The sequence below is a fragment of the Drosophila willistoni genome (assembly GCF_018902025.1).
Source record: "Drosophila willistoni isolate 14030-0811.24 chromosome XL unlocalized genomic scaffold, UCI_dwil_1.1 Seg141, whole genome shotgun sequence".
Taxonomy (NCBI): domain Eukaryota; kingdom Metazoa; phylum Arthropoda; class Insecta; order Diptera; family Drosophilidae; genus Drosophila; species Drosophila willistoni.
The window spans coordinates 7,627,687-7,648,207 of record NW_025814052.1 but is presented as its reverse complement, the minus strand read 5'-3'; the positions used below and the strand labels follow the sequence as shown (position 1 = coordinate 7,648,207).

Sequence of the window (20,521 nt, the reverse complement as noted above, 5' to 3'; positions counted from 1 at the left end):
TTACAAACGATATTATACAAAAAATTCGCTTTATAATTTATTAATCCAATAATTTATGCTAATTTGTTACTATTACTTATATGTCTAGTTATGAATATTGAAAGCTGAGCTAGTCAAGTGCGTGATATACGCATGGATTTCTGTAGAGCTTGCTTAACCAGCTCGTCGGGTGATGCAGAATCAAAGCGAAAGCGTTTCACTGCATGACTACCATATTCCGGACATCGGTATAGTTTTAACTGCTGTTTTTCCAGCGGAGTGTTGGCATACTTTAGCTGTGGCGTCCGGGGTTGACCCATAATCTCATCCAGTAGACGACCCACAGCGCTTGGCTGAGCTTGTTCGAATTTGGCATCGTCAGTGGGTCTCTGGCCATCTAATATGCCGCCAGATGGCTGCAATTTTTGATGATGTGGTCCAAAGACTGGCTCACAGGATATAAAGGGTATATCGAAATGTTCAATGTTTTTCAATTTTTTCATCTGCGTTTCGCTGGCTGTTTCCTTGGGCTTATCATCTTTGTTGTTATTTGGAATCACAGTGGTGGTAAGATCTATTAATGGCGAGCCAAGAGGAGGGAGCATACTATCGCCGCCTTCGTCGTTTGTAATTTGTAATTTTTTAAATTGCTCCTCCACCTGATGCTGCTGACTTTGGAATTTATTTAACAGAGGAATATTCAATTTGGGTTCCGCCAAGGGCACGCCCCCTGTTGTTCGTAGCTTCGGTATGGTGAAGCCATTGAACTCCACCTTGGCAGGGATACTTGTATTTTGATTGATTTCCTTTTCAGCACGACGACGTCGTATTTCCTGAAGGAGTAACTCATTTTGGGCATCCGTTGCAGCACGACGTGATGCCTCGTCTGATGTGGAACTGGCGACGGCGCCCAGTTGGGGTATCTTTAATTGTGGTATAATCAGCTGATGCGACTTGTTGCTGGTCCCCAAGCCACCAAACTTCTCCTGTATGGACTGATATAGTGTGGACATGGCCAAGGGTCCAGACTGGGGCATGTTCTCTTCATTCTCCTTTTCCATTGTTTTGCCAGTTTATCAATTATTTTGCTTTGTTGTCTTTTCAGTTGAACAATGACATTCAGATATAATTTTGCTCGTTTTGCTTAAGATGCAGACAATTTTGCAATACCAATAATAATGCTTTAACTCTCAAACTTGTAATGTCAAATTATGTCATTAATTGCCTACGAGAAAGTGTATTAGTAACACAATTTTCTAATTTTAATTAGGCTCTTTGTTTTTGTTGATATTTTTATATACAAAGTATCGGTAAACGATTATCGATAAACAAATTACTTTAAAAAATGACGATAACGATAGGTTTTGCTGCGATAATGTCGATAACTTTGCTCCGATAATGTCGATTACGATCGATTCTGCTCCCGTAATGCCGACTACGATACTTTGCTTCGATAATCTCGATAACGACTGTTAAATTTGTTTTAAAATTGATATTTAAAAATTTTAATTTATATTGGAAATTGCCATATTGATCAACTGACTGACTTTGCTTTATTGGTTTAGTTGGATTTAATGGGGATTTATTAAGGTGAAAATGTTGTTATTGAAGTGATTTTGTTTTCTCCTTCACTCCTACCATGGTGACAGTAGATGCTGTTGCCTTATGATTGCGCTGTCGATGCCATCGTTTATGCTGTGAATAACCTGCCGCCTGGGCATACGATTTACCGCATAGTTTGCACTTGAATTTCTTGATCTCGTTGTGGAGAGGCCTATGATGGTAGAGTGCACGGGCACTAAGAAATCCCATATTACAGTCCTCGCATTGATATTGCCGGCGTCGTTTTTGGTCATCCAAATGACGTTCCATATGGTTGACTAATTGATAGCGTGAGGCGAACTTTGCCTGACATTGATCACAGTCGAAGGGCTTCTCGCCCGTATGCCGCCGCTTATGCACTTGTAAATTTCCCCGAATGCGTGTCCTATAGCCACAATATTCACACATATGACGCAGTCGTGGGTCCTGCACTTGATCCTGCTGTCCTGATTCGTTTCCTCTATCATCATCAGTTGCTGTAGATACATTCCCGGCCATTGTCTGTTCCGCTATGCTAATTTTAATCATTGGCATTACGTCTTAGACGCACGATTTACAATACTCTTGGCCCGACGTTTAGCTGTCGTTCGATTAATTAGTGTCTAAAATTAAAATTTGCCACAAAAACGCAACACCAGGCACAGTGGAAGAGTTTCTAATTGTGCATAGTTTCCTTTTAAATTGTGCAATGGTTGGTTTATTCTCATTTGTCATATTTATACCTAAAATAAACTAGATACAAATGTGCAAACATAATACATATACCTGAGTTTTTAAAAAACGCAAGAGATTAAAACAAATAATATACAATCAAATGTATACATATGTATATGTACATAAATACATTCAGTAACATGCAATTGGAAGAGATGGAGACAAAATATTTTGTCGAAAACTTAATATTATCAAAACATCCTGTAATATTATCCACTTCATCATCCGCTCCGTCTAGCCATTGAGCTCATCGTTCCGATGCTTACGCATATGTCCGGCTAGACCAGCTGCCTGGGCATAGGCATTTCCGCATAGCTTACAAACGAATTGCTTTGTGGCCGAGTGCAGGAACTTATGATGATAGAGTCCTTTCTGGCGTGAAAATGTGGCACCACAAACTGTGCATACGTATGGTCGTTCAGTGGAGTGCATAGCCATATGCTCCCGAAGTCCGGAATGAGATGGAAATCTCTTGCTACACACTTGACAGCCAAATGGACGTTCCCCTGTATGGCTGCGCATATGGACGCGTAGCGTTTCCTTATTGCGGCAACTATAGCCGCAGTTTTCGCACACGAAATTCTTTTGCTCTGAATGGACTTTCATATGATTTCGCATATGCCGGCGACTAAAGAAACGTTTCTCGCATCCGGCAAATGAGCAAATCACATTCCTTTCGTTTGTATGATTCAATTGATGGCGTTTGAGTTCATGGCGGGTCTTATAACGACGCTGACATATGGGGCAAAGGGCGCCACCATGCATCTGGAACATGTGCTCGTCGAGGAGACGAAGGCGAGGTAGCTCCTTATGGCATTCCAAACAGGTAAACGTTGAAGAGGATGTGGCAGTGGCTTGACCTTCGGTGGTTTCTTCATCTTTCACGTCCAAGACATGATCCCTTTTAACATGCTGGCGCAGAGAATATTTTCCCTTATAAATCTTATCACAATGCTGACATTTGAATTTCAATTTTGTCATTTCAATGGGCGAATCCTTTAGCGTTTTATGCTGTTGAGCCAAGTGCCGATCTAAGGTTGTTTTACTTTGATATTTCTTCTCGCAATGTGGACATGAGTTGGACTGGTCTTGCTCGGGCAACTGTTCTTTTGTTTCCGCTTCTGATCCATCTTCTTCCTGATAAGACTCCTCCTCTTCCTCCTTGTAGTCGACTTTCAGAGCCCGTGGTGGGCGCAGGGAATCCCTTGTGCAAAATTGATTCCATTTCATAATGGCCTTAACATCAGACTCTTCCTCGGACTCTTCATCTGACGACTGATCCTCAGCAACATTGTCATCAGCGCCTGGATCTTCATCCTTCTCATTTCCATACCAAACAAATGGATTCACTTGAGCCACAAATGGAATACCTTCGCTTGCTGGTGAGTCGGTCACCTCTTGCTTTGTTTCCCGTTGCTGGAGCTTCTGCATTGCGTCCGTTTTAAGCAGACCATTCTCGAAATGTATATTCTGGATGTGCAGGAGAAAATCGTCAAATATAAAACATTTCATATCACAAAATAGGCAGTCGATCCGAAAGCTGTTCAAGCTCTGGAAAAAGATTTCGCCGCATTTGGCATTGGCCACGCCAGCGAAAGTGTCCGGCTTGAGGGTCTTTAACATGGCTTCCGCTCAATTAATATCCGTATGCCGAATCATTTACTCTAATAGTACAATTAAAAAAAAATAAAAACAAATAACAACGCACAACGTATGTGTGTGAGTGTGGGTCCAACAGTGGTGCGCAACAGTAAGAAAAAAGCTACAATTTAGCTGTTAAAAAAAACATTTTTAACGGAGAATCCTAAATAGATTTTTTATTTGTTTCTTAATACAATATTAAAATGATATTATCTTTTCTATTTATGAAATATTAACTTTTCATTAACAAAATTAATTTTTTTTTTTCAATGCTATACAAATAGTTGTCCAACTTTTAGAAATTAATAATAATTCAAAGGCGGGAACTTTTGCAGTGTTGTAAAATTGTCAGTTTTTATCGTGAACAAATATTTGCTCGTTATCGCAACAATCGTTATCGATAGTCAGCCGGCGTGCAGAGCGCTTTGTATTTTTTTTATTGTTAATAAAATTTAAGTTAGATTTTCGTATACAATTCATACTGCTAGCTCTAGAAATTTAACGAAAATGGATTTACAAGACTTGCTTCAGCAGGCTCAACGCCTTAATAATAGAACAAAAATGGATGCTGAATTACCGCGCGTAGAGCGAACAATTTCACAAGTTTTGCAAGCCACCCAAGAGCTCCATTCCCGCGTCACGCAAACTGGAACAAATGATTTGCAAGCGTAAGTACTGGATGCATCTTTTGCTGATTAAACAAATACTAAATTGTCGTTTGCAGTCACACTCTGCTTGGCTCGAAGGGTGTGGATTTGCCTAAATTGACACAGAAATTGGAATCGCTGAGTGCTCGAAAATCATTTGAGCCATTGGATCCTGTGACAGACGCCGATGTCAAGGGCTATTTGAAGAATGAACGTGAAAATGCCATTCTCTCTGTTATAGATGAGACCAATCGCGGTGTAAGACATTTAGATCGTTAGTTATATCTATTCTATCATATGTTTATTCCAATGAAATCTCAATCGTTTCAACTGCCTCTGCAGATGGATTTCGGTATACCATAATATGGCTTAAACATATGAAAGATCATTTATACTCGTATCTCTTTATATAAATTCTATACACTTTTTTAGATTTTTGACTCTGTGGAGCGATCGAAATGGCGCTGCATTTATGCCGAATGGGGTAGGGAGAAGGAACGTTTACTGAACTCATTGGTGGGGCCAAAACAGGAAGATTTCCCAGATGTTTTGCGGCAAACAGTATCCAGTGTATTACACGAAAATCCGACACCAAAATCCCGTCTAACTAATATTGAATTACTATATGCCAAGCAGATCAACAAGTATAATCATACACATATGTCGGGCGTTGGTGGACATCGTCCCAATTTGATAACGAAATTCACGAAATTGGCCAGAAAGAAATTTCCCGATGAATTGGTCCATGAAATGTGGAGCGTTCTGGAATATATGGCCGGCGTGGCACCATTGACACGAAATGTGGATCCTATTAAGAATCGTCAGACAACTCCACAATTTGTCCAGCAGGCACGCACATATCTGGAACGACGCTATCGCCAATATATGAATACGGTGATCAAACAGAATCTTTCCATTGCAGAGAGGGGAGGCATACCCAATATATATAATATGGTCAGTTCATTTGTGGGCGTTACATTCCAACTGCCGCAGACATTGATCGGTCTACTCGATGTTGACAATGCCCGACCATTGTGGCCTCTGGTCTATTATAGCCTACGAAGTGGTGATTTGTCTGCAGCCGTACAATTCCTGAAAGAGGCGGGCATGTGCCCCGAGCTCTTGAAATATATGATTCTACTCGAACGGGGCGATGAGGCAGAAAAATCGAACAGCAAGCTTGTGGGACAATTAAAATTGGAATACAATAACAAATTGCGTCTCTGCTCGGATCCTTTTAAGAAGGCCGTCTATGCCATTATCCTGGCCTGTGATCCCCATGATTCGCATGCCGAAATAATGCATAGCATCGATGATTTCCTCTGGATGCAGTTATCCATATTGCGAACAGACGATCGTCGCGACTATAATATCGAACAATTGACATACAGTGGCCTACAATCCATGATATTAGATAAATATGGCGAAAACTATTTCAATGCACGCGAAAAGGCGGAATTATATTTCCAGGTTTTGGCCCTAACCGGGCAATTCGAATCGGCCATTGAGTTTTTGGCTCGCACCGAAACAAATCGTCCCCATGCCGTTCACATGGCCATTGCCCTGCATGAGCTCTGTCTGCTGGGTGTTCCCAATTCGGGAGTGCAGCAGCCATTGTTATGTGTTGAGCCAGAGGATCCTAAGCCGATGAAGCGTCTCAATTTGGCCCGCCTCATCATTATGTATGCCAAATGTTTCGAACAAACCGATCCTAACGAAGCCATACAATATTATTATCTATTGCGACACTTTAAATCAAGCGATGGCAGGAATTTGATGTTGACATGCATGTGTGACCTCCTGATCGAGAATTGTGATGAAGATATGCTGCAGTTGGTCTTTGGGGTACCGGATGAGAATGATTCATCGCATTATTCAGGGTAAGTAAAACTCTGACCTCTCTGAAAAGTCTCTACAATGTTGCTAAAATCACATTTTTGTTCTCTTTAGCGGCGTTTTTTCACAATTCCCCACAATGGATTTTGATAAATGCTTTTTGGCTGGCATGGTGGGCGATGAATTGGCAAATCGCAGTAATTTCGAAACGGCAATTAAACTCTATTTCATTGCCGGCCATTTGGATAAGACTTTGCGTTTAATCTCATCATTGCTTGCCCAGGTTGTTCATCAGAAGACGCGCGAGGGAAGCCTGCGGCAGCGTCTCTTTGAAATTATTGAGCGCATGAATAACGCTCTGGGTGTCCGTAAAATGGATGTTGATGCTCAATCGGTGGTAACATATCAATTGCTAACACAATTGCTTCAATTCTTTGACTATTATCATGAGGATGAGCCACGTTTGGCATTGGAAATTCTGGTCAATAATCGACTGACACCCATTTCCTCTTCCGATGTCGATGAGTGTGTCAAGAATTTGAAGCGTATGGGCCCGGAAGTTATCAAAGTTCTACCTGATGTTCTATTGGCCGCCATGAATATCATCTACTCCGAGTATCAATCACTGAGATCTGGCTCCACATCGTCCAATAATAATACCACCTTGACCATCATAGATGACAGTGGTCTGGGCAAAGAGGCTGCCCTATGCCATTTGCGTGATCGGGCCAAAGCCTTGACGAATATGGCGGCTACCGTGCCATATCGTATGCCAGCCGATACCAACAAACGTCTTGTACAAATTGAAATTCTTATGCATTAGAAAAAGATAGCGAGAGAACGACAGAGTCAGAGAGAAACAATTTTTGTGTCTTTATCATTGTATAAATGCAATTTCCTTTCTGTTTTTTATTAAAGATAATTAATTAATTAATTGGTTATTGAAATAGTTTTCTTGTTATAGTTTTGTTGCTCTGTTTACTTTCAGTCGTCGGAGTGGAATAGAGTCGGATAGAGAGATTTAATTGATTGCTGGTTATTTTTTCTTCCGTCTTTGTTTTAATGATTTAACCCATATACTGATAGGAGGCGCATACCGGCTCTTGATGGCGGACATGCGGTGAGGATTGCAGGGCCAATCGTTGTAAATGACAACCGCGACAGAGTAAACGACCATCCAGGGGATAGCAACGTTTATCTGGCTCATCAGTCAATTGCATACCACATTCTTCGCATATATAGCAATCAACATGGAAATCCTTATCCATGGAAACAACACGAACAGTCTCATCAGTGCCCTCAACGGGAGTTATTCCTGTCAAGAAACAGAGAGAGAGAGAGAGAGAGATGATAAGTAAAAGTGACTATATTGACTTTAATCACGAACTCACCTTTGCCACAACTGGCACATTTTGGGGCAAACATCCGATGATAATCATTGACACAATAAATCTTATGATCTACATCGACAGTGAAGGGCACACCATCGAGGCATTCATTGCATATGCAACAGCGGAAGCATCCCGGATGATATGATTTGCCCATTGCCTGCAAGATCTGCCAAAAGACCAAAAATCAATGATCAGACAGACAGAGAGATATAGAGAGAGAGAATACCAACCATTTCCATAATTAAATGCCCACAGATGGCGCATTTTTCCGCTGTTTGCTGGAAACCCGAGTACTGCAAGAATCATTTTATTAAAACGCTTTTCTTTTATAATTTCTCAATAAAATCGATTTACCATATAATCCTCCTCACAATAGACACGCCCATGCACATTGTAGAATGCCTTGCCACGTAATGCCCGGCCACAGGAGCAGCAAATGAAGCAATTTGTATGATATAGATTACCCATAGCCTGGCAAGCTTGGCCAGCACCTTTCACCTTCTCCCCGCAAGTGTGACAAATGCCTAAAACAATGAAAATTAAATATTTACAAAAGAAAAGTTTCTTTGGGGAAAAACGTTTTACCAAAGTATTCGCCATGCTCTTCGCTTTGTTCAATCTCTTCTTCTAGCTGGCGGGTTAATTCCTCGATTTTGCGTTGCGCCTCAGTCGGACCAGCCGGACGCGGCGGTGTCACGCTATATGGCAGCAAATTTTTGGTCAAACCTAATTTGGGTAACAAATTGTTTTAATTATAGATATCTCTTAGATTAGATATAGGCAATATTCTAAAAGAATATTCAGATATTTGCCTTTATCCCAAAATACGAAATAATTAAGCATTCCTTTAGAAAAAAATCTATTATATTTAATAATAAAGGAAAGAAAGAGATTTAACTTTAATTTTAAATCAAAGGACTAAACTACCATTAATGTGGAAAGAGAATAATCAATGGCTGTTCCAAGGAAGGAAATAATAGGAATTATTTTATTATATTTATCTCTATTAAATTGCTAAAATTTCTATTCGATTTTCTTTTCTAAAATTACCAATTTCCAGGCCACTAAAGTGGTAGACATTTTTAAGATATATTAAAACAGCTTAGACTGTGTGATTGAGTAAGTTCCTTAAAGAAATACTGATTAAGGCATTGCCCCGAGCATTGTCAACAATCGAATGGATTGAGACCTGAATTACTGAATTCCTTTTCATTGAAAGGAATTACCCTATTTAATTTGCTTTTTCATCTAAGAAAACAAGGCAAACGAAAAGGCATACAATAATATGGTAAATAAATCACTAATTGAATCAATATTGTTCCAATTTCGGTTTATCAATAAAACCCAGAGTCAATTGATAAAGCAAATGAAAGCTGATCAATAAATATTAATTGAAGAAACAACTCAAATATGTTTTTTCAGGGACTTATTTCAATTAGTCATCGAGTAGAAGAATACACAAATTCATCACAAAGAAAGGTGTGGCTGAACATTTTATAGCCTAACTTACGGGGTAATTTGCCAAGAAAGGTGTATAAATAAAGGAACAAAAGAAAATGTATATCATTGAATATGTATGTATATATACGTGTTGGTTACCTCTTCTGGGCTTTAAAGCGGCATTGATAGCTGCATGTATTAGGAGATTGATTGGGTTAAGATGAAACATTAGTTGAGAAGAGAGTGGTGGGAAGGGAGGGGAGACGGAAGGAAATTTCTTACCTGTACTGCCCTGCGAGGGTGTGGGCGATGTGGCCACTGCTATGGGCGTGGCTCTCAATGATGGGGTTGCTGCAGTCGCCGCCGACAATAACGTGGGAGGAGGAACTACTGATGCTATCCCAGTTTCCGTGGCTTGTCCGGTTGCTGCTGCCCGCTGTGGAGTAGCGCCCACAGGTGCTACAGATCCACTGGCTGTATTTCGATGTAGATTAGCTGTCATGCAGACATAATCGGAACTATTGATATCCTCAATATAATTGGGATTCACGGACACATTTATGCCAGGCTGGGGAGCAGTGACTCCGCCAGAGACTGCCGATGTGCCATGTGATGGTAAATGCTTGATGGGTGTATGTTGTTGTAATTTCGAGACTGGAATATGATTGGGCAACGATAAGTTTCTGTAACGTTGATTGGGTGAAGCTAAAGTGGATTGTGAAACAGCAGCAGCGGCAGGACCAGGAGCAGCCTGTGTGGATGAGTTTGTGGAGCTTGTGTGGGAGCTAAAGCTACGCTGATGCATGGGTGAGGCTAATAGTGCATTGAGATCCAAACCAGAGGCAGTGACTGATGACACAGACGATGAACTGGACATGGTAGCCGTGGCTGGTGATGCTTGTGGTTGTGCTCGCTGCCCCGAATGGGGTATAATATTCTCATATATAGGATTGACAACGTTCTCTGTCTCGTTACTATTAGCTATAGAATTACCAGCATCCGGGACCGGGGTATGGGCCAGACGTCCTCCAATTGGCTGCATAACCAGATAGTCTTTTAGCATTCCACTTCCGGCACTCATAGCTGCTGCATGCCTGCTGCCTGGACTCTGCGGTTGGGCACGTTTATGATTTGAGTCGAATTCCCCATGGAATTCCAAATTTTCATAGACCGGCGAATGTTTTTGTGGGGCAATCCGTTGGCCCAGCACCTGAGCAGTTGGTGCATATATCTGTGGGCTGCCATTGTGAAAGATTTGTTCAACAAAGTTCTCAACAGCAACGGGCGAGCGTTGATAGTTACGACCCAGAACACCCAATCCTCCAGCGTTAGCACCAGACATTGTTCCGCCTCCTCCTCCTCCTCCGCTGCCACCTATATGCATACGCTGCATGAGCAACTCGTAGTCGTATTCGGACTCATTGGATGCACTTGTGGCATTCCTTGTTGTGCGTCGGGTGGTCATTGTGGTGGGGCACCTGCCTCTTATTCCCTATTCTCTTCTCAAAGCACTCTCTCTCACTCACTCTCTCGTTCAATCTTCGCGTAGTCCAGGGCGGGGAGGGACGCCAAAAGTAAACAACTACCGCCTCTTGCTACTAAAGATTTTAGGATCCGTTAAGCCCTTTGGATTGCATTTGTCAATACTGTTTCACTCTGCGTGTGCCGAGTTTTTTCCGGTCAATGGGTGTGATTTTCCGTTTGCAATTGGTCAATAATTTTCCACATTTTCTTTATTCATCACAAGGCAAATGGACAGAGACTACGATTTCGATAGAAGATTATCGATAGCATTTAAGAACATCTTTGTTACCGCAGTGTGACCAAATTTTATTATTCGAAACTCAGCTGAAACCACTAAATTGTCAACACTGTTCAAAAAATTATCGATATCAATTGTTTTCGCCTAGAAAGCATGTTGTTGAATTTTTAAAACGTTGTTTATATATTTTATTTATTTTGACAAATGGCTCGAAAGCGTAAAATTCCCGTTCGCAAACATCATGGAATACGTGATCCACTCAAGCAACAGGAGACAAGAGAGAAAAAGTAAGTTACATGAAAATAAAGAGTAAATACCAAATTCTCACATGTTTCTTGGTATTCATAGATTGGCCAACGTGATCAACAATCCGCCAGAGAAAACTGATGAGCAGCGTGTCTCATTTCGGTTTAAGCAATTCCAAAAACTAACTGAAGCTAGCAAAAAGGGCAATAAAGTCAAAATAGGTACCATAGGCAGAGAGGACAAGCCAAAGTCCTCAACAGGTGCTTCCCACTCGAATTCCAAAACGAATGCCATCAAAAATATACGACAACTCGCCGAGGAAACTGATGAAGACTACCTGAGGCGAGTGAATCGTATAACCAATGCCTCAGTCCGTGAGGCGCAATATGAGGCCAAATACGGTGTAAACGTCCTGCGTAATCCCAAAACGGGAGAAATTACAGTGCAAAAGCGTCCAAAGAACGAGATCGATGAACTGATGAAGCAAAAGCAGCATGAACGACGATTGCAGAAGAACGGAAAGAATCGAAAAAAGCTAGAGAAACCCTCTATGGATGAGAAGACCAGAAAGGAGCTGGTCAAGCAAGCCATTCGAGAGGTTAAACAGGAACAGCGAAATGGCATAAAAGATCCGGACGAGGTATGAATTTAATTATTTCCTATGTCTGTATTCCCTGACACCATCTCTGCGTTCACAGGTATCTCATCCCGCTGAATACAAAAGAGATACTTTCACATTTGGCGAAACAGTCCATGCTCCACCTTCACTGAAGACTCTGCCACGAAAGGCTACCAAGAGTGAAACAGTGCCACGACCTGGGCGAAAGGGTAATCTTTTACTGTCCTCTATGCTGGATGGAACGAATCGGCAAACACAAGCGAACGAGGAGAGAGTGAAACCAACTGCCATTAGTAAAATCCAACATAAGACACCCACAAAAGTTCAAATGAAAGGCAAACGCAAGGATCTTCCAGCAGCCACACGATCCATGCTAGAAACTGAGCAACAAAAAATGATCGAATTGTATCGTCAACTGAAAAGCAAATCGACGACCAATAAAAGTAGTGATTAATTGGAATATAAACTGAGTTGTTTCTTATTTAATTGTCCCAAGAAAAACGTTAAAATCAACAATGCCCGAGCAACATGTTACCAAATGATTATCGATATATGTAACTATATCGACAGATAAAACTAGCCAAATTAAGCAAAAACACAAATAATGACAAAATACAATTAGTTTCTATTTTATTGATTATTACAAAAGATTTGTTATAAAAAATTTAAAGTACTTAGTTTCAAAACAATTTCGTAATAGGCGGTTTTAGCCACAATTTGCTGTTTGCTAGTTATCGGTTATCGAAACGATAACGATAGTCTTTTTTTTTTTAGCACAAAAGAAAAAATTAAAATAAAATTCACACACCAACCAAAGCAGAGCGAATGCTGAACAAAACTGTGTGTGTAACATGGAATTATAGCTCAATTTATAGTACAAAATTAGTGGCAAATAACAACAAATCTTTAGCAATTTCAAATTAAATTGATCAAGTGTCAGTGCCTGCTTTGACACTATTTCCATGTTTCACAATATTGTTTTTTATTGATTAAATTTAATGAGAGTGTCAGCAAAAAACGAGGGAGAGAGAGACAGGAGAAAAAACTGTTAAAGCGCGCAAATCGACATACAAAGAACACATACACATTTACACCATACATACATACGTGCATATATGTACATATTTACACAATAATAATATTAATTGAATTCTATTAGACGCTAAATTTGTAGTTACATAGAGACCAACAAAAACATTTTATCTCATATGATTTAAAACAAAACGCGGAAAAACGTCAACTGCACAAAATTTTAAAAGTTTTATTAAAAAATAACAATTAGTAAATTCGTCATGTCCACACTTATACATAATGGTGGTAAGTACATTATTGTTGCGGGAGGGGGAGAGGGTGGAAGAGATGTGGGAGTAATTTCATGGCAATTTGCATGCTTTTCTTTTGTAGCCATTGCAGCTGCTGATAAGGGGCTGACCACCGCAACATCAACAGAAACAAGCAACCTAATGAACGGTAAACATAGACCACCGAAAAAACATGAACAATCTCTGGAGGATCATCGAGTTCATCAACAGCAGCACCAGCAACAGGACGAACAGCAGCAGTCAACACCACAAAAGCAGGCGGCGGTCTCATCGTCGTCGTCATCGTCATCATCGGCCATGTCAGCGGATGAGCGGAAAGCCACTAGAAGATCTCTAGTCATTGTGGCTGGCATATTCATTGCCAGTTTGGCCACAATGTGCTATGTCTATGCCATATTCCCGGAATTAAATGCGTAAGTTTAAGGACTCAAAGAAAAAAAACAAGAACAAAAACAACAACAAAACATGCAGACGCAGACGCAGTGGCAAAGGCGGAGGCTGATGTGTTGCCAATTTATTGCTCAGCCAAGTCACGCCACCTTTTTCACTCGCACACTAACACACACACACACACACACACACACACACACACACACACACACACACACACACAGACACACGAAACACACCGAGAGAATTATTTACAACTAACTTGTTTGTATGCTTGAGTATATGTAACTCTCCGCCTTCTCTCTCCCCCTCTCTTTCTCGCATGTGTTTGCAGGGCCGAGAAACAGCATTTGAAAATACCTCGTGATATACAAGATGCTAAAATGTTGGCCAAAGTCTTGGATCGCTACAAGGACATGTATTATTTTGAAGTCATGTTTGGAGTGGTCGTCGCCTACGTATTGTATCCTTTTCTACAACAACAACAAGAAAAACATAAGCAACAAATCTAACAACAAACATAACCAACATAACCTTGACCCAATTACGCTTAACAAAAGAATTCACGGTCATACTAATTAATATGCACGGTCATGTTATATAGTTTGCATATTAATTACAACAAAACCAAAAAAAAGAAACACTCACCAACATGAACCGACACGTTCTTCTACGACGTGTTTTATTCGCAGTATGAGTCAACAGTCATACAGAGAGTGAAACTGAGACAGAGACCGATAGCTAGAAATAGAGATAGAGATAGGGAGGCGGCTTTAAAACCCGGAAATGCTCTCAGGTCAACCCTCAAGGTCTTGGGCTTTCGAATGATTCTAATCAAATGAACTCAATTGTGATCAACTGATTAAAAGATTTACTTATTTTAGAATTTAGAACAATCGAAATAATTATTGCTGATCTTGTTATTCTCTTCCTTGTGTGAGAGAGACACAAGGTCACTTTAAAAGCTTTGGACTTTTGATCGTTTCATAGCAAAATCGTCATCATCAGCAGACCCCAAACATCGAATATCCCCGCTCATACTTACATTTGTATGCCGACTTCAAAATACACTATCAAATTGAATTTTCCAAAACTTTTTAAAGATTTCTCTCTCATACTTGTTACAACTCCTTCTTAGAGTCAATAACATTTAAATGAAAAAGAACTTACAATTTTGATTTTCATGATGAATGAAATGAAACTGTGAAATGTTTTCTAATGAAATGCAATTTACTTTCTTTTGCCTATAAACCTTTTAAAGGAAAGCGTATCAATTAAAAACAAGAACAGCTAATCTAAGCAAATTTTCAATTGCGTTATAATTGATTCACACATAGTATACAAACAAACAAACCTATGTACATACGTATCAAATGTGCCTTTCTGTGTATCTTTTACATTTATATTGCGTAAATAGAGGCAACATTTCATCAAAATATTTTGAATTTTAAAATAGCTAACAAAAAGTTTACTCAGCATTATAATGCTATTTTTTTTTTTTATTTCAACTTGGTCTAGTTTATTTCCCCTTTGTCATTGACTTGGTCGATACATGAAATACTTAATCCAGCTGATAGTGGGCGACCCATTTTAGATTTTACTCTATCATTTTCGATTATTCCACACTGACTTACACATCTCATTGTGGCCCTAATTATAAATAGTATTCCTTTTATTCGGGTATTCATTAAAAACCAGCTGTGTTTTATTTATAGGTATCTATAGATATGAGTGCATTCAATTAAAGCAGCTGACAGCGTTTTCTTTGTGTGTTTTCACTGTTCTTCTTTTGATTACACCTATTAGCGGTTAGTCTAAAGAGGCAAAAAGAGTATATTAAAGTCTCTAAAATATATAGACCAAGGCAATATAATGTTCATTTAAACAATTCAGTATAGTTAATGCCATAATTGGCCAATGAAAATATAGTAGGAGTATCTTTATTGAGCAGAAGAGTATTTCAACTTTGTCATATTCGGCTTTAGCCCTGCCCTTTTAACTTAATTTCTATTGTTATCAAAGAAATTGCGACATGTGCTATACGGGTGCCCATTGTCAAGTCGTTGGCGTTGCCAATGTTCTCTTCCTATTGCGGTGTCTATAAATATATAGTAGACATGCCAAGCACACACGCGCTCCGACTGAATAATCTTTATATAAAAGTAAATATAATATATAGAGGTATATACATTAGTTGGGGGTAGACCAAGATCAGATTGTTGATAGGATAATCTTGTTAGAGATGGGATTTAGCTAATAGCTTTAGTATGACTGATTTTGACCGTTTATTCAAATGTTTACTAAAATCTGTTTTGTCTATAATACAGACGAAAAAAAGAAAATTGGTTTCCATAACTTGATTTCGTTGTAGCCTACAAACTTTTGCCATTCCTGGTTCATTATTCCTATCGATATTACTTGGATTCCTGTATAAATTCCCCATAGCACTGTTCCTCATCTGCTTCTGTTCGGCGCTGGGCGCTACGCTATGCTATACACTCTCGAATCTGGTCGGACGACGACTCATACGTCACTTTTGGCCAAAGAAGACCAGCGAATGGTCGAAGCATGTTGAAGAGTATCGCGATAGTCTCTTCAATTACATGCTTTTCCTACGCATGACACCGATTCTGCCCAATTGGTTTATCAATTTGGCATCGCCGGTAATTGGTGTACCCGTGCATACATTCGCCTTGGGGACATTCTGTGGTGTGGCTCCGCCATCTGTGATTGCCATACAGGCCGGCAAAACGTTGCAAAAGATGACAAGCTCGAGTGATGCCTTCTCTTGGACCTCAATGGGTGTGCTGACTGTGTGTGCCTGTGCCGCCCTTGCGCCCGGCTTGCTGAAGAACAAATTCAAGAGCAAGAAGAAGGTGGCGTAAATAAATGAATGAATATCCAAACGAAAAGAGTTAACAAAAGTGGCAAAGCGGTAACGGCAAATTCTGAAATCTGTACCAAAAGATAGCTGGCTTTATGTGTTGGATATTTAAACTCAGTCGAAATCTATAGCTGAGTGGTACACCGAGTATACAACATCCAAAAATATATATATATATATGTATATGTGTATGTAAATATATATATATATATATATATATATATATATATATATGTATGTAGGTTTTTTTGTGTGTTATTATTACATTTTTAAGTTTTATCAAGTCTGTATCGAAATGCTATTTCCAAAAACACGAAAAAAAAATATCAAAGATGCAAACTTCGGCGATATCGAAGTTTATATACCCTTGCAGTCCTTGGAAAATATATTTTTACATGTTCAAAATTCCTTTTCTGTAAATCAATTCATCAAGACACAAACAAAACCTTCAAAGTTCCTTCTTATTTTGCTTCACATGGCTATATCGACTCAACTTCTCATGCTGATCAAGAATATATATATATTTTTCGGAAACTTCTTCTCCTGTGCATTACAAACATCTTTCCAATTTTATAATATCCTCTGCAAGGGTATAAAAAACAAACAAAAAAGAGAATAGAAACAAAACACAAAAAAAATCCAATAATTTTAATTATATTTATATATGTCTTGAAAAAATTATTTATGTATAAACAAAAAAAAAACACAAAACTAGCAAATAAAAAAAATTTAATAAATCAGAGCCGACCCGGTCCTCCCCCCTCTCACCCCCGCCCACCATTCAGAACGTCGGGCTTATCCACTATATATTTAAGTTTAGCCAACAATTTTAATGTAATTCGTAATTTTTTTGTAACTTTGTTATTTAGAAAACTCTTTTGCAGCATAATTTTCCATACATTGTCGTTTTTAGGTTAGGTCATTTTTTTGTTTAATGCTATTGCAGTATTTACTAGAAACTGTTCTTATAATGTCTAAGTTAAAATTAATTAAAAAAAAAAAAACAAATACAAAATACATTGATGTCTGCAACAAAAAAGCAAAATTCAAAATTAATTATTGGTTGGCAAAATTCTAAAATCTGAGTGAAAATGGTTCCTTACCTCAGGATTGTGAATGAAATTTGTTACTCTTGATCGCCCAATGGAATTTGAGTTGATTCCATCACGCATACGCAGTGTGTGACAGCCATAAAAACAATCACTGCACTTTCGGTTTGTGTCTTATCTAGCGTTGGTGTGTGTCCCAGCTTAAAATGGAAAGCTCTTTCAGCCAAGTATTTAATGCGTTTTCCATAGATTTTATTCAATGTGGAATTTTATCTACTTTTTTACGTAGTTGATGGTAAAATAATATAATTGGTTACCAATTGGTGGTTTAATCCGTCAACAAGTCAAAATCGCATGTAAAACTGCCCCTAGAACTATATTTTAAGAATAAACAACAATAGTCTGACTACAATTTTTCGATGGGCAGTATTTCAAATTGTAATTTGTATTAAATGCAACTGGGATAATAAACTATCAGTGCCGGACTGGGTATACAGCAGGAATAGCACATGCTAAGGACACTCTGCTCCTTCAGAGAGGATTTTGGATTATCCAAGTGTTTAATGCCATTTTAAAATATGACAATTTGCGGTTTTATTAAGATAAATCGGTTGGAAATTGGCGAAAATATAATCTGAGGAAAGTAGCTGGAATCACCAATCAATGTCTTAAAAACTTCAAATATTCTCACATAACCCTAACTTTGTGAACCTGTGAACAGTGCCACTTTTCGACCGATTTTAAAAATTCATATATCAGATAAGCATCAGAAGTTAAACTTTAAGTTTGCATTAAAACCTCAAAAAACTAAAATTTTCCTATTTTCCTAGAAAATCATGATTTACTAAAAATTCAGTTAGAATGTGAATGTGATGTTGCAACCAGAAAGTCCTTCCGTTAACTCCAACACGACCCTTTTGCCCTGAATTGTGGTGGGTTTACTTGGAATATATTGGGTGAATATATTCTTGGAAGCCCCCTTAATATGTCATAGATTATCAAAGCTTCTTTCGTGAATATCCATGTTAAGAGATGCATCTTTTGCAACGCTTCCCATTGGATTTTCATGTGGGGTCATATTTGACCCTAACAAGAAACATGTAACTGTTCATTTTTTCACGTTAAAAATAAACAGATATCAAAAATAGATTTACATCGATACCAAAAAAAAAAAAACAGGATATCTCGTACCTACTGTAAGGAAGTAAGGTTAAATAATTGTATAAATGTATCGGATGATGCACAATGGAACCGGTTGAATTGGTAGCCACAAAATGTGTAAAAAGATGAAAGAAAAAAAAAGATGCAAATAATTGAATAAAGAAATCAATGTTTTTGCTATTTACAATCAGTTTGTATTATATAACAAGTTAAGTGAGAGATGCTGCAACTAAAGATGGCACGATCAAAAACGAACGACCACAAAAACTGCAAATTCACTTTTAGCCACTAGACCAATAGACAAAGAGCCACTAAGCCTGTCTATTAGCCAAGCATTTACATGGGATGTTGTGGCATTTATTATTCGCTTGGATGAGGTAACACTTCACCCGCTATAGCCACAAAAGTTAAATGCGAGGAGGAGCCAAACGGGAATGACATCCATAAGGCCTTAGTCAACACTTATGGTTAGCCAACACAACAATTGTGTATTTGTGTATGTGTGTGTGTGTGTGTGTGTGCGTGTGTCAAACATTTTGTTTAATCAAGTTAGCCTGGCTTTTCGAATTTTTGGGTTAGGGGTTTAGGCCTCAGGGAGAGCCACATCAGAAATTATATCAGAACTAAATTTGCTTGTGAACACACAGCACACAGTCTCGGTTAAAAATTAAATAAAAATTATTACAAACATAAAACCCAAAAAAAAAGTAAAAAAAAAACTGTGAAAAAAACCAAAAAAAAAAAAATAAAAATAAACTGTGAAAAAACAAAAAAAAAAAAATAAAAATAAAAAACAAATTCCTTTCTGAAAATCCTTTTTGGTCATCAAAATTCTAAGAACACATAAAAAGTCAATTGCAGTGTAATAAAGTGAACTACAGGTGAGATAAGAAGAAACACAAATATCCTGAACAGGATTTCTGGATTTTGAGAGAAGAGAATTACTTTCAGGTATATCCATCCACCCAAATATGCTGGCAACCATCGTCAATATCCATTAAGAAGGAGTTGGAGTAGCAAAGCGGCCTTTACATGGGGAAGAAAGGCAAAGGCAAGAAGGGAAAGAAGGGTAAGAAGGGTAAGAAGGCAGCAGCAGTAGCACCAGCTGTGGTAGCACCCGAATGTCCGCCATGTCCCGAAAAGCCAAAGGAAATGCAACCATTGGATCCATGTCCAGAAGCCACCGGACCCCATGATGTGATGCGTGCCCAACCGAATCATTATCCAGCCCTATTGCGTATACCGGAAACTATGGCTGTTGTCGGATCGGAGAATGGATGCTATGATAGCATCTGTAAGCTATTACGCGCCGGTTTTCGGTGTGCCGAACGTGTCTTTGTTATGGCACCATGGGGCAACTATGTTGTCTTTCGCTATCATAATAATAGCGATTTTATCTACTTCCTATTCGATGGCTGTACATGCGATGTCAATCGTTTCCGTTATCTGGATCTAAGCTGTGGCACAGCTGGCTTCTTATTCTTTGATAACATGCACGATGTCATCAGCTATATTATACAATCGCGCAAAACACGATTGTATCTCGAGAATCTCAACAAGATAGCCATAGACCAGATTGTGGAGGAATATGGCGCAGTCACATATACCCAGAAGGCCAAATGTATGCGATTCGCCTAAGGATGAACTCATCAATTGAGAGTCATTCGAGATGCGTTGCGAAAACCAAACGACACACTCGTCTTTCTCAGTCGCCAACCACCACCACCCACCACCATCACAACCGCTAAAACTCTTAAGTTTGTATTCACTGCTTTTGATCGAAACATTCCCCCCCATCAATTAAGATAAAATATAACAAGATACCATGTAAAATGTAA

General features: G+C 39.0%; 8 protein-coding genes across 10 annotated transcripts; 4 read left to right on the top strand and 4 right to left on the bottom strand.

Annotated features, from left to right (window-relative positions):
• Positions 1-24: 24 nt before the first annotated feature.
• On the bottom strand, positions 25-1,276 carry LOC6649106. The gene has a single exon (XM_002071693.3). It carries the CDS (start codon positions 1,038-1,040, stop codon positions 114-116), a length of 927 nt encoding a protein of 308 aa, XP_002071729.1. The 5' UTR covers positions 1,041-1,276; the 3' UTR covers positions 25-113.
• A 249-nt stretch (positions 1,277-1,525) lies between these two features.
• LOC6649105 (zinc finger and SCAN domain-containing protein 31) lies at positions 1,526-2,217 on the bottom strand. The gene has a single exon (XM_002071692.3). It carries the CDS (start codon positions 2,113-2,115, stop codon positions 1,582-1,584), a length of 534 nt encoding a protein of 177 aa, XP_002071728.2. The 5' UTR covers positions 2,116-2,217; the 3' UTR covers positions 1,526-1,581.
• A 33-nt stretch (positions 2,218-2,250) lies between these two features.
• LOC6649104 (zinc finger protein 782) lies at positions 2,251-4,012 on the bottom strand. The gene has a single exon (XM_002071691.4). The coding sequence runs from the start codon at positions 3,916-3,918 to the stop codon at positions 2,530-2,532; it is 1,389 nt and encodes a 462-aa protein (XP_002071727.4). The 5' UTR covers positions 3,919-4,012; the 3' UTR covers positions 2,251-2,529.
• Positions 4,013-4,342: 330 nt separating this feature from the next.
• Positions 4,343-7,353, top strand: LOC6649103 (nuclear pore complex protein Nup93-1). The gene is made up of 4 exons (XM_002071690.4): positions 4,343-4,604; positions 4,661-4,841; positions 5,016-6,463; positions 6,534-7,353. The coding sequence occupies exons 1-4, from the start codon at positions 4,444-4,446 to the stop codon at positions 7,240-7,242; spliced, it is 2,499 nt and encodes an 832-aa protein (XP_002071726.1). The 5' UTR covers positions 4,343-4,443; the 3' UTR covers positions 7,243-7,353.
• LOC6649085 (LIM domain-containing protein jub) lies at positions 7,293-11,031 on the bottom strand. 2 transcript variants are annotated; one of them, XM_015177136.3, is made up of 7 exons: positions 9,533-11,031; positions 9,410-9,439; positions 8,396-8,536; positions 8,165-8,334; positions 8,041-8,103; positions 7,811-7,976; positions 7,293-7,734 (listed from the first exon to the last, which is right to left on the bottom strand). In XM_015177136.3, exons 1-7 carry the CDS (start codon positions 10,713-10,715, stop codon positions 7,487-7,489), a joined length of 2,001 nt encoding a protein of 666 aa, XP_015032622.1. In that variant the 5' UTR covers positions 10,716-11,031; the 3' UTR covers positions 7,293-7,486. The 2 variants fall into 2 exon arrangements, with proteins under 2 accessions (XP_015032622.1, XP_002071725.1); XM_002071689.4 differs by lacking the exon at positions 9,410-9,439 and having other exon boundaries at positions 9,533-11,030.
• Positions 11,032-11,151: 120 nt separating this feature from the next.
• On the top strand, positions 11,152-12,343 carry LOC6649084. The gene is made up of 3 exons (XM_002071688.3): positions 11,152-11,299; positions 11,361-11,898; positions 11,957-12,343. The coding sequence occupies exons 1-3, from the start codon at positions 11,217-11,219 to the stop codon at positions 12,329-12,331; spliced, it is 996 nt and encodes a 331-aa protein (XP_002071724.1). The 5' UTR covers positions 11,152-11,216; the 3' UTR covers positions 12,332-12,343.
• Positions 12,344-12,671: 328 nt separating this feature from the next.
• On the top strand, positions 12,672-17,041 carry LOC6649083 (transmembrane protein 41 homolog). Its single transcript, XM_002071687.4, has 4 exons — positions 12,672-13,194; positions 13,282-13,612; positions 13,924-14,052; positions 15,961-17,041. The coding sequence occupies exons 1-4, from the start codon at positions 13,170-13,172 to the stop codon at positions 16,472-16,474; spliced, it is 999 nt and encodes a 332-aa protein (XP_002071723.1). The 5' UTR covers positions 12,672-13,169; the 3' UTR covers positions 16,475-17,041.
• A 2,253-nt stretch (positions 17,042-19,294) lies between these two features.
• LOC6649082 lies at positions 19,295-20,521 on the top strand. 2 transcript variants are annotated; one of them, XM_015177156.3, is made up of 2 exons: positions 19,295-19,564; positions 19,621-20,521. In XM_015177156.3, exon 2 carries the CDS (start codon positions 19,716-19,718, stop codon positions 20,319-20,321), a length of 606 nt encoding a protein of 201 aa, XP_015032642.1. In that variant the 5' UTR covers positions 19,295-19,564; positions 19,621-19,715; the 3' UTR covers positions 20,322-20,521. The 2 variants fall into 2 exon arrangements, with proteins under 2 accessions (XP_015032642.1, XP_046867170.1); XM_047011214.1 differs by having other exon boundaries at positions 19,438-19,564; positions 19,635-20,521.

Bases quoted from the DNA above. Each gene is read 5' to 3' on its own strand.
- LOC6649083 (XM_002071687.4), top strand. From the start codon at position 13,170: ATGTCCACACTTATACATAATGGTG. The intron at 13,613-13,923 runs GTAAGTTTAAGG...ATGTGTTTGCAG, and splicing joins ATATTCCCGGAATTAAATGC to GGCCGAGAAACAGCATTTGA. The intron at 14,053-15,960 runs GTATCCTTTTCT...ATTTCGTTGTAG, and splicing joins GTGGTCGTCGCCTACGTATT to CCTACAAACTTTTGCCATTC.
- LOC6649082 (XM_015177156.3), top strand. From the start codon at position 19,716: ATGGGGAAGAAAGGCAAAGGCAAGAAGGGAAAGAAGGGTAAGAAGGGT.
- LOC6649085 (XM_015177136.3), bottom strand. From the start codon at position 10,715: ATGACCACCCGACGCACAACAAGGAATGCCACAAGTGCATCCAATGAG. The intron at 8,537-9,409 runs GTAACCAACACG...TACCCAAATTAG, and splicing joins CGCTTTAAAGCCCAGAAGAG to GTTTGACCAAAAATTTGCTG. The intron at 8,104-8,164 runs GTAAATCGATTT...TGATTCTTGCAG, and splicing joins ATTGTGAGGAGGATTATATG to TACTCGGGTTTCCAGCAAAC.
- LOC6649105 (XM_002071692.3), bottom strand. From the start codon at position 2,115: ATGCCAATGATTAAAATTAGCATAGCGGAACAGACAATGGCCGGGAAT.
- LOC6649104 (XM_002071691.4), bottom strand. From the start codon at position 3,918: ATGTTAAAGACCCTCAAGCCGGACACTTTCGCTGGCGTGGCCAATGCC.
- LOC6649084 (XM_002071688.3), top strand. From the start codon at position 11,217: ATGGCTCGAAAGCGTAAAATTCCCGTTCGCAAACATCATGGAATACGT. The intron at 11,300-11,360 runs GTAAGTTACATG...TGGTATTCATAG, and splicing joins CAGGAGACAAGAGAGAAAAA to ATTGGCCAACGTGATCAACA. The intron at 11,899-11,956 runs GTATGAATTTAA...CTGCGTTCACAG, and splicing joins GCATAAAAGATCCGGACGAG to GTATCTCATCCCGCTGAATA.
- LOC6649106 (XM_002071693.3), bottom strand. From the start codon at position 1,040: ATGGAAAAGGAGAATGAAGAGAACATGCCCCAGTCTGGACCCTTGGCC.
- LOC6649103 (XM_002071690.4), top strand. From the start codon at position 4,444: ATGGATTTACAAGACTTGCTTCAGCAGGCTCAACGCCTTAATAATAGA. The intron at 4,605-4,660 runs GTAAGTACTGGA...TGTCGTTTGCAG, and splicing joins GGAACAAATGATTTGCAAGC to TCACACTCTGCTTGGCTCGA. The intron at 6,464-6,533 runs GTAAGTAAAACT...TGTTCTCTTTAG, and splicing joins GATTCATCGCATTATTCAGG to CGGCGTTTTTTCACAATTCC.